The sequence below is a fragment of the Pterocles gutturalis genome, unplaced genomic scaffold (genome assembly GCF_000699245.1).
Source record: "Pterocles gutturalis isolate BGI_N339 unplaced genomic scaffold, ASM69924v1 scaffold23629, whole genome shotgun sequence".
Classification (NCBI taxonomy): domain Eukaryota; kingdom Metazoa; phylum Chordata; class Aves; order Pterocliformes; family Pteroclidae; genus Pterocles; species Pterocles gutturalis.
Genome location: NW_010128877.1, coordinates 76,944 through 92,787, shown reverse-complemented (window position 1 = coordinate 92,787; position 15,844 = coordinate 76,944). Strand labels below are relative to the sequence as shown.

Sequence of the window (15,844 nt, the reverse complement as noted above, 5' to 3'; positions counted from 1 at the left end):
GCATGATGCTACTTTTAAGTTCTTTTCAGAGTAGTTGGATGTTTCTGCTAATTAGCAATGTTAAACTGTTGTAAATATTCTTCAGCATTTAAATATCACAGTGCTGAACAGGGAGTCGTGACTCCTCTAGAGTTGTTATTTCTCTGTTAGTGATCCTCTGAAAGTCTTAAGCTTGTTGTTGGAAGGTAGTCTTTCCAGACTTATAAGCTGTAACCACGTGGATATACTAGCAGAAGAATGTTAAAACGCAGATGATCTTGAAGTGCATCAGAAATCAGTAGATGAGCTGCTACCTTTTGCTTCTGAAGGAAGACACTAGTGAGTACAGGCGTGGAGCAACTGATTCCTTCGGTGAGCTGTGTGAGACATCTTGGTTCAATGGGGAACAGCCTTTCTTTTAAATAGAGGGGAGGAGTGGAAATGGCTAATGAACAGAAACAGAAGCTTTGGGGCTTGAAGGTACGCCAGGCTCCCTCGGACACCTCAGTTGCTGCAGTACTGCTCTGTAGGAGTCCAAGGCCTGTTAACATCAGGCTGTGATCTTCCTTCCACCTCCTCTGTTGATGTGTCGGATGAGCTTTCCAGCGTGGTGGGCACACCATCACTTCCTGCCACTCACAGAGAGGGAGCTGTCAACACACAGCCTGCCTGACTCAGCAGGCAGACAACAGCCCAGGCAGCAAGGAGCTTGATTCAGAAAATATTTGGGCAGATATAATGATATCTGTGAAATTTAAAGACAGATTTCTCTCCTTTGACAGAGAAGGTCACGTTTTCTTACTTTGAGAACAAGGCTCAAAAATACCAATGAATTCTTTGTCAAAGAAGTGGTCGGAAGAAATGTCTGGATGTTGAGGGAAGAAAAGTTTCTTGGGTTTTTTGTTTGTTTGGGTTTGTTGGGTTTTTTTAAGGTGTCTGAGGGCCCCGCTGGCAGCACAGGCTGTGCCAGGTCTCCGTTGTCTGTTTGGACTGGATTCTGGCTATGACTTCTGGAAGTAATGGAGTTATTGAGAACTGTTGGTTTTGGACCTCTGCAAAAGAAGGACATCTGGCAAGAGCTTTACTGCATTCCATCTAGCTTGTGGAGGGGAAGAACTACTTAGTACAAAATGTGTACTGGAAAAAGTAATCCTTGATACTGGAGGCTAATGCTAGCTTCCCTCAGCTCAAATTCTCAACTGTGTAAATGCAGGTAGAGGTGCTTCTTGAAGGTTTTTAATAGCTTACTTTAAACATGTTTTTTTCTCCATGCCTAAAATAATAGAAGCAAACACATTTTGCTGTAGGCAGTTGTTCTTCTGAGGGAATAGGTGCTGTCTTGCCCTTGGTCAAACCAGCAGGGCACCTCATTGTGCTGCAGGGCAAAGGGTGAGCCCTAACCTTGCAAAAGCTTCTTTCTTGGATGAAAATGGAGAAGTATGGAGGGTTTCTTCATGATTTTTGGCAAAAGAAGAGGGAGATAAGTGAGCCAGGTTGTAATAATTACCCAAGTCAACATTTGCTGTATTTATTCTCTTGTTTTTTCACATGTAACTTGGAGCCAGCCTGCCACATCTCTGGCTTAGATGAGTAGATGTGCAATGCTTGCATTATCCGTTAAGCATTCTTCCCTGTTTAAATACTGAACAGATAAATTTTGTTTTTAGAGTTAAAAGATGTTTAATGCTGACATGTTAATATATAGACACTTTTCCCCAGCTGAATGGAAAGAGCCAGAATTCTCTCATGAAGAACTCATGTTCACACAGCCCCTGATGTAACTTCTGTTTTGTTCAGTAACGAGAGTTACTCACCTGGGGGTGAGTCTGTTAGATGTGCTCTTCAGAACAAGCAATCATTAGAAATCTTTTTAAAGATATACCTGCCTAGTGGTAAACCTGAAAAGCATTCAGAGTTCTTTGTGTTTTGCTTGCTTTGTTTTATGAAAAATGTGAGATGTTAGTGTATTGCTCTTTTAATATGAGATGCCATGCTGCTGTTAATAGACAGACTTCAGATTTCAGTCGTATAGGGTAGCCAAAAATCTGACACAGTCATACTATGTACCTTAGCAAAGTATAGGTTTTCTTCCCCATACTTTTTAGGAAACGGCTTGGTCTACATCTTCTGAAGAACAGACTGAGACTTCTGTGATCTGGACTGCATATCTGTAAATTTGTTTCCCATCATAGAAGTGTAAATGTGGAATTACATTGGTGTTTCCTTGGCTATACTGTATACTGTACTTGCCATTTTCCCTAAAGCTCAAAATCCTGGTTCACTAAGATGCAAGGTTTTTGTTTGATACTTTATTTCTTCTCAGGTTTACCTGTGTGAATTCAGAAATTCAAAATATATTTCTCACAAGTGCATTTTTTTCATCTCCTTTTTTTTTTTTTTTTTTTGGTTCCCCTCTGCTCTTAAACTGCTTGGTATGTCAGAGGGTTTCCTTTTCCTTAAAAGATTTGAGTGCTAATTAATGCATTCATCATCTTTAAATATCAACAAAGTACTTTTAATTTGTTGCAATTGGATAATTTTAATTGTATGTATGTAGAGATGCATGACAATCATCAACCCTCCGCAAGGGTACTGACCTCAGGTTGATCTTGGAGTTTGTTCTCAAGAGGGTCAAAGTTTTCTGGACGGCTTGTGATACAGTAAATGACTGGGAGCACTTTTTAACATTTTTAGACACGTTGTTAGAAAAGCTGTCACACTGGCAGTGCTTTCCGTGCTCGTGAGAGTTAGCGCCTCGGTTACACACTGTGTAACTCGGGTTGTATTGTGCTCTGGTACCGGAATGGGCAGGTTTCGGTACCGGTTTAATACAGTTGGTAACAGTAGCTGTTGACTGTGAGGCTGTATTTGAATATTTTTGGCCTGGTGCGTGCAGTCTTGTGACGCTGGCTTTGAGTTAGTGTATATATAAATACATATATTTTTTAAAGTGTGTGGTTATATACAGCTCTTGAGTCATAACTGGAGCAACCACAGGGAAATTTGCCAGTAGAATGGATTACTATAGCTAATATTGTAGGGCTGAGACTTGCTTGTTAGAGCTGTTCCATCTGATACTTCATGGTTCAGTACAGAGGAGAATAAGCAGCATGATGCAATTTAACAGCAGTTTAACTGTGTGTGTGTGTGCATGTGAATAAAAGCCCTGGGTTGTATCCCTGATAAAGGCTGGGTCTCTGAGCTGGTTTGCTTTATTCACATTTGTAACCAGGGAGGTTTCAAAACATACCCTATGCACACATGCAAGTATTATTTTTATACGGGATATAATCGGTAAAGATTAGCGTTTTAATTTTTCTTTTAGAATTTTAGCCTTAAATTGGATGGAAGAGTAATATTAAAACTTGTATTAATAACAGGAAATATTTTTTTCAGGGGCAAAGAATAGCTTTGCTGTGTAGTGCTCTACGCACCTCTGTGGATTTATTTGTAAGGAGGTTCCTTTTTTTAAAATCAGTTTAAATGCTAATTTATATAGTTTCTGTCATTAGCTTACGCTTGACCTGTCTGAATAAACATACACAAATAACAAATGTATTGCATAGAGCAATATTGTAAATATGCTCTCCTCTTTGAACTGTGCCTGATGTACTTTTTCTGGCAAGATGGGTGTAGCAATGTGCAGTTTCCTGGTTTAGTACAATTTTGGTGGGAAACGCCAGTTCCAATTTTATTTTGAGCAGGTTGTATTGAATTGAAAGTGTCTAGGTCACGCCAGGTCACTTGGTGTGTTTGCTGATTTGGAGTCTAGGAAGCAGAGACTGAGGAGAGAGAAGCAAGTAACTTCTGACATTTCTGTGAGAGCCGTGCTATTCCAGGAATTAATAACCTGATGATGTTCTTCTTGAGAAATACATGGGCCTTATGAAAAGAAATGAATAGGATTGTTTGCAAAATTAAGTTGAAAGTAGTAATTCCTTTTTTTTTTTTTTTTTTTTTTTTTTCCTAATAGCAAATTGTATTTAGGTAATAAGTGGATACAAATCTAAAACATACTTGATAGTCATACGGAAACTGTATTACCGGTGCTGACTTTTGATGTTAATAGACACTGTTAAAGCAAATGGAAGCTTTTAATCAGTTTTACTTAACCAGCATTATTTTTTTCTGTTTTCTTCTGACTTTATACAATGTAAGTATTTTGTATTGAAAAAAGTTCAAGTATACACCTCAAAGTTGTGTTCCGACTTGAGAAAATACTGTTTTTGCAAATCATTTTCTGTATGGAAGTATAGGTTTTAAAAAGCTTTTCGTAAAGAGATGATTCAATTGCTGATAGGTTTTAGGTTACCACTGATTTTGGTCTAAGTTTTGGTTATTGCCCAGGCAAGTTGTGTAATTGCTGTACATTCCTCTCATTTTAGTAATTCTGTTCTACTCAATTTTTAATTGTGGTTGCTTATTCTGGGGACAGAAATTAACTTTCTATAGCATGTCTTACTGCCTATTCTTAAAATGATTTCCATAAGGACTGGCATAGCGGGTGTTTATTCTTTGCTGTGCCAGATGATCATGCTCTGAGATTCTCCAGGATAAGCAATGTTTCAAAAATGCAAATTAATTTATTTACTATTAATAATCACTGCTGATATTTCAAACAGATCTTACAAACTGATGTTTGCAAAGAAACACATTCAAATGGCAGCTAGTGTTCTGTGGGTAGTAATCGAGATCACCAATGCCTCTTCAGGGCGGCTTAAAACCGTGCAGCGCTTGTTGTGCTTTTAAATGTCTGCTCTGAGAGGCTGGGAGTTAACAACCTCAATCCTCAGGGTGATAAACCTGACTGGGCGGGTGGGGAAGGGTATTGAAACTAACAGCTATGCCCAGGAGAAATCTCACTTGTAGACCACACGATGGATTAAGTGTTCAGTCTGTGGCTCCGTGGTGCAATACAAGGAGGTGAGTGAGGAGCATCATGCAATTGAATAAAATGATCTGGGGAGGTTTCTGGAAGGAGTGGTAGCGCCCAGAGTTTGTACCAGACGACTCTGACTAAAGATAGTGTTTCTGTGACAGATCCATAGCACTTCCATTCCTCTGGAGCAAAAGGTACAGAAAGGGATACTGCTCTGCTACTGGTACCAGTGCCTCTAGTAAACAACTCTGTTACTGGGAGGGAACTTTCTTCTGATCCAGAGGGGTGGGGGGAACTTTGAATCCGTATGCTGTGATGCAGTTGGTACATTCTCCAAGAAACAGTATAGATTGAGATTTGAAGGTGGTTTTTTTTTTTTTCCTTCCATGCTTGAAGTACTTCCCCTTGCCTTTCCTTTGGGGGCGGGTGGAGAGAAAGTACTCTATTTGTATAGGTTGAAATGAAAGTGCTTTGTCTTTCACCTAATTACAGTGTTGCATCTGAAGTTATCCCAATGGCACTTCAGTGGTTAGACTGTTGATAGGTTGCCTGGGTTTCATTTCTCTTCTCAACTTGATTAATGCCCTTAGCTTTGTATATTTTAAGCCCACAACTTCACGTGTATTGTCAAAGCTGCTTTTGGTTTTGAGTGTTGCCTGCTCGCCCCGTAATAAGTGTGTGTGTGTAACTATATCTTGTCTTTACTTGTTTATCTGACTTGCAAATTTCAGGTACTTTGTTAAGAGTGTAACTGATTTTATTATGTTATTTAAAAGAATAAATCTACCATAAAATGAGAAATACTTGCTATTTGGAACCACAGAATGGTTTGGGTTGGAAGGGACCTTAGAGATCATTTAGCTCCAACCCCCCTGCCATGGGCAGGGACACCCTCCTCCATCCCAGGTTGCCCAAAGCCTCATCCAGCCTGGCCTTGAACCCCTCCAGGGATGGGGCATCCACAGCTTCTCTGGGAAACCTGCTTCTCACCGCCCTCACAGTAAATAATTTCTTCCTCCTATCTAATCTAAATCTACCCTCTTCCAGATTAAAACCATTACCCGTTGTCCTCTCCCTACACTCTATGGTCAAGAGTCCCCCCCCATCTCTCCTGCAGCCCCCTTTCAGCACTGGAAGCTGCTCTAAGGTCTCCCCGGAGCCTTCTCTTCTCCAGGCTGAACAACCCCAACTCTCTCAGCCTGTCCTTGTACGGGAGGTGCTCCAGCCTCTGACCATCTTTGTGGCCTCCTCTGGACCTGCTCCAACAACTCGACGTCCTTCTTGCGTTGCGGGGCCCAGAACTGGATGCCGTGCTCCAGGTGGGGTCTCATGAGAGCAGAGCAGAGGGGCAGAATCACCTCCCTCGACCGGCTGAATCCACAAGAAGAGGTTGAGAACTAGTCTTAGCCTATTGAAATTAAAATTTTTAATTGAGATAGTTTTTCTCCATCAAATATTTCTCTTTGCATCTCCTTGCCAGGAAGTCTAGACCTAAAACATAATTTTAGGTAGTAATTTGTATCATACCTCACAACAGACATTTGCAATATAGGGTCTAATGGTAGATTGATTTGTTTGGGTGTCTAAGATGCAAAATACAGTAAGTGCTGTTATGGTTTGTGTTCTAGGTTTTTTTTGCAATTGATTTCAGTTGTTGAATCTTTTCTGCAGGAATATCATTACTCTGAAACAAAATTGGATAAAGAAGCTATAAAAGATAGAAACTCATACCTTGAGTACCTAGTATAACAATCTACAATGTGATTTTTTTTGGTCAAATCATTTATTTGATCAGCATCATAGCAGATGGTAACCCTATAAAGTATATGATCTTGTTTACACGAATATTGGAGCCTGTGCCTCTTGTAATAAGTTTTAAATATGATCGTCTTTGTCTTATACCAGCAAGAACAACAACTTTAATTTCAGTTTGATTGTAAGATCCAATTATTTTTTTTATTAGTAGAATGTTTGGACCTGTTTCTTCAGAGTGAATATATATGTTGAAATAATCAGGCAACAGGTTTCTTCAGAGCTTGAAATACTCACAGGGCCATCTTAAAAGTGACATTAAGCAAAGCCTTTTTAGAATTCGGTGCATAAAGCCAGAAAGTGTCCTCGTGACTGCTTGGCCCGATCTTCCCGAGGTGAGCGAGGAACACTCCGCCTTTCCTGCAGCCTGGCCAGGGTCCCGGATTTGGGCTGTGCTCTGTCTGCGCGGCTGGCCGAGGGCAGGGGCCGCGTCCTGCCGGTCCTCCCTGGGACAGGGGTCGGGAGTGCGGTGGAGGTGCTGTGTGAGCCAGACCAGCCACAGGCTGCCAGCTGAGTCCACTCTAACAAAGATTAAACTTACCAAATTCCTCCTTAGTTCATCTGTGGTGTATCAGCTATAGAAGTGGCTGATTTTGATTGAGAACTATGGAATCAACTCCTGAGTTATTTCAGTTACTTTCCATTCTCAAAGCCTAGGAAGGAAGTGGGAGTACAACTGACTGCATGTATCTGTGCTATTAAACCTTTATAATACGCAATTCTTGAATTTCCCCCTTTCTTTGCATTGCTTAAACAGGTTGAGGTACTGCAGTCTTTCCCTGGGCAGCATGTTTTTCAGTGCTCTGCTAACTGTCGCAGCTTTCCTGTGCCCTTTAGCACCCATGATGAATTAGTGGATACTGGAATTGGACACCCTGTTTCCTTGAGGAAGGGGTTACGCGAAGGTGATGATTCCCCTAGTTCCTCCATTCAGTTTTGCATTTCCCAGGAAGATGCTTGAACCTTTTTGATTACCCTTTTGCTTTGAGACATTATTGAATTCATTACCATAGATGACTTCTGTGCCCTTTCTTACTGTGTGTTCCCCACTTCAGGCGCTCCTCCCGTCTGGAAGGTGTGTCTTACGCTCCTGGCTCATTCATGTAGAGCTACCTTTGGTTGTATTAAAGGATGTGTTGTTGTGCCCAGCCTGCTAGAGTTGGTCTAGGTCTTTCTCTTGCCGCATTTAGTTGTTTTTCATCTGTCATGGGTGGAAAAAACATCAGTGTACGTGCAGAGCAGATTCCTTGAGCACTGTGGTAGACGTGTATCTGATTTCCTGGCTGAGTGTTGTTGGCTAGCCAGTTCTTGGCTCGTTTGCCCTGTGCTGTGTTGGTGGGGACTGAGGGCAGCAGGGGTGTCATTCCAAGTGCAGATGTCAAGCAACAGTAAGTCAGAGTGCTGGTGCTTTGTATGCAGCGTATGAAATTCTTCTGTGTAGCTTTCAAGGAGCTTCTAGAGTGTGAATGCATGTGCCTCGTGTGCAAATTCTGATTAAAGGGTAGGTCTAGATGCAAACCAGTTTGGGGCTTGTAAGAAAAGAAAAAATGCTGCATGAAAAGGAGGAAAAAGACACCTGGCAGAAAAAAGGAAGCATATTGATACTCCTGACTGCTCTAGCTAACTGTACGGGGCTTTTTTAGAGGACAGAATTCTGGGAACTAATTAGAAATTAGTTTTCCTCCCCATGTTAAAATATTACATTTTGTTTTGGAACAGTTTCTCTAAACAATTTATTTGCATAATTCAAATGGTAGAATTAAAATAGGAAAAGTTTTCATTATACATGTGCTGATTTAGCAGAACCTTAACATAAGTCCTTACGTCCCACTGTCTCAAATTTTTAAATGAGTAACGTGTTTTACTGATTAGGAGTCATGTATCTAAACACTATGCATAACCATTATCTACTGATATATGTCCTCAATGGGTTTATATAATGTACTGTGTCTTAAACTTTCCCAAAGACTTTGCATTGCAGTACGGTATTTTTCTTCCCCCACCTCCTCCCCAGCCCTTCATCACTCGTGAAACTAAAGTGATGGAAGACTTGTTATGATGATCACTGAATTACTAGCGCTGTTGTCTCTGGCAGAAAAGAGCCAGTTGTGCCAAAAGATTACTTTTGCTTTTGTCAGTGCCAGCCACGACTTTTTACTCAGCTCCTGGACCAGTTACAATGAAACAACAACAATGCTGTCAGCTGCAAAATGCAGCAAACTTCCACAAACTGCTGGCTCAATGTCGTGGCGGTTTTGCATTTTCAAAGAGCGTTCTCCAGCCTTGAGGACCTTTCCTGAAGTACACAGAAGGTGTCTATAGTTTTTATCTAGGTGATTGTACTGTACTTTCAGTTTAACATGCCTTCTGCAGGCTGTCTTTGTCTAAACAGTCTTCTGTAGCTTCATGAAACACATTTCTTAAGGAGATAATGATTAGAATACTATTACTCCGTAGGCAGTTAGTTACAGTCTTTCCTTCCATTTCATTTTGTAGCGTGGCCAGTCTGAGATATGTGCATTAGCATTTGAGAGTTGGAATATAAAGGTAGGGTTTAGGCATCATTGTGTGGACTAACTTACACTCAGCTCTTATTTATAAATTGTGACACTTAGTTCTTATTTATAAATTTTGACATGGTAGAGCTTCATAAATAGTTTATGCTATACATCACATAAAGAATTTATGCTCTGTATCAAACTCTTTATGAGAGAAGGTTGGGTGACAGGGAACTAATGAGTTGTGTTTTGTAGGCTGAAGTGCATGGAAGCCTGCACTTTAGGGATGGAAATGTTCCACTGTTAAAAAAAAAAATAATCTTGTGATACAGATAATCAGGAACCTAGTAACGTTGTCCTAGATGAATGAATTGGCTACAGGAATTCAGATACTTCAGCAGTTAGTTGTTTTGGAATGTGGTTACTTGGTTTGACCAATTAAGTTTGAATAGAAAGTAATTGGAGAAAGTGTTGGCAACAATATTGTTGGCTAGGTAATACCTGGGATATATATTCTGATACTGAGTTTAAAGATCTCTCTATTTTTCCCTTCCCCTTTCTCTTTTGAGTTGTAACCTGGATTTGCATAAAGGGAACTGATTCTAAAAGAACCGTTACAGAGTTTAGAAAGATTCCTGTTTTAGTAGGGCAGACACCATGAGTCTGTGTGGTTTGGGTTTGGGGTTTTTTTTTAAGCCTTTGAAGTGTAACTAGTCTGTCCAGCTTTTTCCCCCATATGCTAAAATATCTCGCGTGTCGTGTAAAGACCAAGTAGGGGAAATGATTTCACACATTTTATAATACTTAAGCAAGACATGAGAGCAAAGAGTAGATAACAAGTATATGTTTCACAGTATGTGCTGCAATATTCGGTGCTTAAGATGCAGGATAAATCAGGCTGTGCAAAAATCCAGGCTAACATTGTTGTGCTTGTTTTGCTACTCATGCTAATTTCTCATGGATTGCATAGGGCAGACACTGCAGGCTGGCAAATCTCTTTGACTTTTTACACTCCTGCTTTCAGGAGCTGCAGGTGTCCAAATGAGTAGGTTGTTTTGTAGCCAGCTTCATTAACAAGCAAACTGTTTAAGTTTTTTAGAAATACTGCTTTAAGTATATGGAAGTGGATGAATTTGCTTGAAGTGTATGGAAGCAGATGATTTTGCTTTCAGGTCGATTCAGAGAACATTATGCTTTTTCTGTCTCTTCTTATAGGTCTGTATTTTTCTTTTTATTGCTAGGTATGGATGAGCGAACAGGTGCCACATCCTGGGGAACAAGCGGTCAGCCAAGTCCTTCGTATGAATCCTCAAGGGTAAGGTTCCCACATTATAATTCAAAGTGAAAGTTTATGGGAATGTACAGTGAAAATCAGCAGATGATTTGGCAATATTTTTGAAGGGTAGGCTCCTTCAAATACACAGATTAGGGTCTTTTAGAGCCTTTAATGACTTTGATATGCTGCAATAGTGGTTCAGATTTCTAAGGCTAAAAATATATATAGGTTAACAATATATGAAAATAAACCATACATAACTGTATACTTGAATTATGGTCAGAAAATGAAAACAGAAGTCATGTTACTTATTCAGGAACAGATTTATTGGTTACGCTTGCCTCTCCATTAACATTAGCCAGCTATAGTATGTGCTGTGTCATGATGCTGGAGGGAGGCTTCTCTTTTTAAATCCGTCCTCCTGTTCCTGTTGCAGCTTCATCCATCCTGCTTACTGAGCTCAAGGTTTTTTGATGGTATCTAATATCCTAAAACAACATTGCCTCTTTAAAACCCAACTCGATGGTCAAAAGCAAGCTTTCCCCTTCATAAATCCCATTCACTTTCATCTACTCAGTTTTCTTTTTATGAATATCTACTCCCTCAAAAGCCAATGAGCTAAGTACCTAATGAATTAATTACTAGAAGTACACAGCATAACTGATGGGCCTAGTCTAAATAATCTGTTCTGATTTCAGTACCCTTGAACCAGAGAGCTGTGTTAGCTCTTGCACCTTGGCAGCTTTCTCTGGCTGGGGAATTAAGTGGGTAGGCTGCAGGGTCTTGTCCAGCTCACTGGATATTGTTAAAACTGCTGTCTGACTTCGGAAGAGAACACTGGAAGGCTTTATCACGATGTCCTAATTTTTGTATTGATCTTTGGTAAATAAATTATAATAAAAAGATAGAATAACTCTATGGGTTGTGGAAGTATTTCTGTGCGACATAGGAATGAGACATTCTTTTAAAACATCCTGCAGAGTTGGAGGCATGAAGCCCAGCCTTTAGATGCCTTTTCTACATTTGAAATGGAATCCAATTATGCAGCTTTAAGTAACTTGTATTCTGATTGTGTTTGGTGTTTTGACACTCATTTATGATGTTACTGATCAATTTTAATCAATCATGAGTTAAGCTGACCTGACTGGAATTTGAGCTTGTGATTCATTGCCTATGTGGCTATATTAATCACATATTTCTTTATGTTAGAGGATCAGCCAAGTAACATTCCAATAATGTAATGTTGTTGGGTTGTTTGTTATTTGGGTTTTTTGTTTGTGTGATGTTGTTTTGTTTGTTGTTGGGGTTTTTGTTTGGGTTTTTTGTGTTTTTTTTGTTTGGTTGGGTTTTTTTACTATTACTGAAGATCATGACTAGGAAGTTTAAAAACTGGACCCCTCACAAATTATACCTTTATACGCTAAAGTTGATAACAAAGACAGATGTTAGTGCTCTAACACAGGTATATCAGAATCATAGGCAGAGGTTGGTGCTCTTTGGGTGTATCATAAAGAGCAGCAAATGTAAGTGTAGGTTTGTCTTGAGCCCAGTGGAAGGCTTTAGGAAAAAGAGAGATGTTAAACTCTTACACGTCAAGTGTCTTTCTCCCCCCAGCAATTGTAACCTGGTCTTAAAACAGTTTATATAAAAAAAAAAAAAACGACAGACATAAAGACATTTATCCTCCCAGAGAACAATTCTTGCTGAATCATAATTTATGTTAGGACAGTTTCAGCTAAAGCCAGTTGGACTCCAGACAAACTGAATATATTGTTAAGAGTTGATGGAATCTGTCCCCAGAATGTTATTGAAGTATTTCTTCCTCTGCTGGCTAAGTGCAGAGGATTTTTCTCTTGCATGCTAGTAATTTGAGATGATACTGACAGTCCATTGTGAAGCACCAGTTATTTACAGCTTGTGATGGTACTTTTTTGTTGTGGGGTTTGTTTTTTTTTTAAAGGAAATATGTTCATTTTTGTTTGAACTGGAGCATACTGTTTTAATAGGTTTTTCTTATTTCAAGATAAATACATTATGATGTATGTTTAATTTTAGAGAATTGTCAGTTAATGCTGTCTGATTTTTTTGGAAAGTTAGAGACTTTGAAACTTCTGACATGGAGATCTAGTTCCCTACTTGTGTTTATGGCTGAATTTAATGATTTTGTAGTATGGTTGTGTGTGCATGAGTGTAAAATTTAGAACAGGAGAAGGCTGAATACTTGCATACAAACTTTCTTGACTTATAAACTAAAAATGAAATAATCAGGTTCACTTCTCTCTGTCTCCCAAGACAATGTTTTGTATGTTTTGCCTTTTTTTTTTTTTAATAAATTTATTCCAGTAGTGTTGAGGTGGTAAAGTTTTCTTCACTTAAATAGGGGATTTATTTGTTTGTTTGTTTGTTTGTTTATTTATTTATGTCTAAAGGTAGCAGAAATCACATGGGGGGGAGAAAACCCCCCAATAGTCCTAAATTCTAGTGGAAGGTGAGTGTAAGTTGAATATTTTTACAAATGTCTTCTTATACTTGCGTTCTTTTTGGAAAACCTGCTAAATGACATACAGTTAAGAGCAGGTCTCGGCACGGACTGTGACATTGGACTGTCCGTGCAGTTCCTCCGTGGGGTCAGCTTGGCTGCGGGCTGTTGGCTCCCCAGTCCTGGAGCGTTGGTACAGCAGCAGTTCCTGGCAGGATCACTGGCTGGGGAGTGGATGCTGGTAGGTTTAGATCTTCCGGAGAGCCCAGGGTGGTTGGGTTGTCTTAGGAGGGGTCACCCTCCGGTGCCAGGCTTTGAAAGATTACCAATCCCGTGCTTCTCCTCGGTTTTCTGTAGTGTGTCATCTTCATGCACTGAGGAATAAGGAAGGCCTGTCCCACAGGGTGGGGATAGGTGTTGTAGAGAATCCGTGTCAAGTGGCTATCCAAAGAACTTGGAGGGTTTGGCTGATGAACACACATCTTTGCCCAGGCCTTCAATGCATCTAAAAATTTGACAGGGGGAGGGGGGAAAAAACCCAGCTCTCTGTAGAGGCCCTGCATGAAGCAATAAAGAATGGTTGCCTGGGATGTCATTTAGATGACAACAGTTTCCTTTTAAAGAAAACTGAATTCCTTTTACAGAAAAACTCAATTCCTGGGCTTTCCACCCAAAAATGAGGAACACTAGAAATATATACGGTCTTTATATAGAATTGGTAATGGTTAAGAAGCACAAGTTAGTTCATCCCATTGCCATGTTCTTCTGCAAAAAAGTAGAATGAAGGAAGTTCTCTTCTGCGTTGGAATTACTGAAAAGGCACTGGCCTTCATTTGCCAGTCTAAAGCAAGCTTGCATGCATAAATTTTGGGTAAGGTGTACAGTCTTTATTTTTCGGTTTTCTTTCAGCTAATGAGACACATAAAGTTCTGATACTGCTTCCTATGCTGCCAGATCAGATGACTTTGAGGAAGAGCTAAGCTGAGTGTGTGGGTCTGTATTGTAAGAATGTAGATCAGAGTTTCTCAGGAGGTAGGACAAATGATACACCTAGCCTTTTACATTCCTGGGTTATTCCTTGTGGTGATTAACAAACATACGGAGTTTAAATAAGTTATGATTGTCTTATGTGTTCAACTTTAACTTCAAAATCCAGTGTTTTTTCCCATAATTTCAATACAGAATGTTATTCTTGTCCTGATTTTTCTTACTACTTGTCTGTTTACAGGAAAATGGCAGTCTTCATGGAAAGAGCTCAGACCTCTCCACAGACATGGAAAAGTTGAAACCTCAAGAGGTACCACTTATTCTTGTTGTCTTGTGTGTGGTTTTTGGTTTTTGTGTGTGTGGTGTTTTTTTTTTTTTTAATTCTCTATGCAGCCTACTACTGGAGTTTTCCTTTAAAGGTCACAATAGAGTGACCAAATTAAAGAATTGAAATTGTTGGCCCAGTATTGGCTGTAATTTCCAAAGGCACATAAAGATAAGCAGTTTTCAATTAAATAGAATTGGAATTTGGTGATAGTGAAGTACATACCTGTTAAGGGCTAATTAAATAAGATGGTGGAAGACTGGCTAAAGGAGATCTTCCTTTCCCGTCCTTTCCCAGCTCTTGCAGAAGGTCTGCTCAGGTCAGTATGGTCTGATGCTGTCCAGCAGCAATGCTGAAGGAAAGAGAGTAAGTATAGGGCAAATACTTCGCCACCTTGACTGTTGTAGTGTCCCAGCAAAGCCCAGCACTTAGGGGCTTAGGAGCTTTCCTGGACAGAGCCAACCTTGTAGCTATTGGTGGACTTGTTCTCTGCGAGTTGTGAATCTTTCTGACTTTAATTATTGCCAAAACTGTAATCACAAGTGTTTTGTGACAAAAAATACTGTTGTTTTTGTCTTAAGTATGCTGACCTGTTATTTACCTGATTTCATTATATTCCTGTGTTCTGAATAGTAGTGACTGGTTGTACTTAATTTTTTTTTTTTCCTCACGAGCATCTTTGTTTTACATGCCACTTGTATGTCTCTCCTCCACCAAATTGAAGAATCATGATCTCTGCTTGCATAGTAACTTATCCTAAGCTGTGGTTAGTTCTTGGTGCCATTCTCCGAATCTTTCTGCTACTTGTGTGTACCTTAAGAGTTAGGGTGATGACGGCTGCATGCACTAGTCAAGATAAGGGTATACCATCAATTTCTGCGTGACGTACCATCAGTTTCTGCATGACATAATGGTACTTTCATTTTCTGTTCCTCTCTTACTCGTTACTAAGTCTTGCATTTTTTGACTGTCACTGTGCTCTGAAGTGATACTTGTCTAAAACCATGTAGGAAAATCATAAGCTATATTTCCTTACCTTGTACAGTAGTTACCACGTTGTTATGACATTGAGTTATTTTTTAACGTTTCTTTTGTGTTTATTCACATCAAATTTTTATCTGCTGTTTTATTGCCAATTTCATAGAGAACTTGCTTTGCTACTCTGCACTAACATTTAGTTAGGATTGTTTTAAAATATTTTTTGTGATGAGCAAACTTTACTATGTCTTTGTACACTCTTTTTGATATATTCATGGAATTGTTGAAGAACGTTAATCCAAGTACAGTTTTTTGGGGAAGCGGGGAAAACACATTAACTTCTTTTCACCGTGGAAACTGGACATATATTCCTGTGCTTGGGGTGGGGTGTTTGTTTGTGTATTTAAGTCTTTTGATCAATAATTGATTCACAAAAGATTCTTCTCTCATATCTCATAGCAGTTGATTTTAGGAGTCTCTGGTTATGTCTTATTAAAAGCTAAAATATTCTTAGTGTTTTGAACCAACATTGAAGGCTGAGAACCACTGCAGCCTTGAGAAAACCTTGTATTAGGGCTTATAAATAATAATGTTTATACTAATCGTGTTTATGAATAGTGTTCTGACAGGG

General features: G+C 39.5%; 1 protein-coding gene across 1 annotated transcript in view; it reads left to right on the top strand.

Annotated features, from left to right (window-relative positions):
• The window catches only part of LOC104466387 (transcription factor 12-like), a gene marked incomplete at its 3' end in the record, with an annotated part of 118,538 nt that overhangs the window by 36,315 nt on the left and 66,379 nt on the right, over positions 1 to 15,844 (top strand). The window contains exon 3 of the mRNA XM_010079781.1: positions 10,410 to 10,483. Coding sequence (XP_010078083.1) covers positions 10,410 to 10,483 — 74 coding nt within the window. The remainder of the gene's footprint in view (positions 1 to 10,409; positions 10,484 to 15,844) is intronic.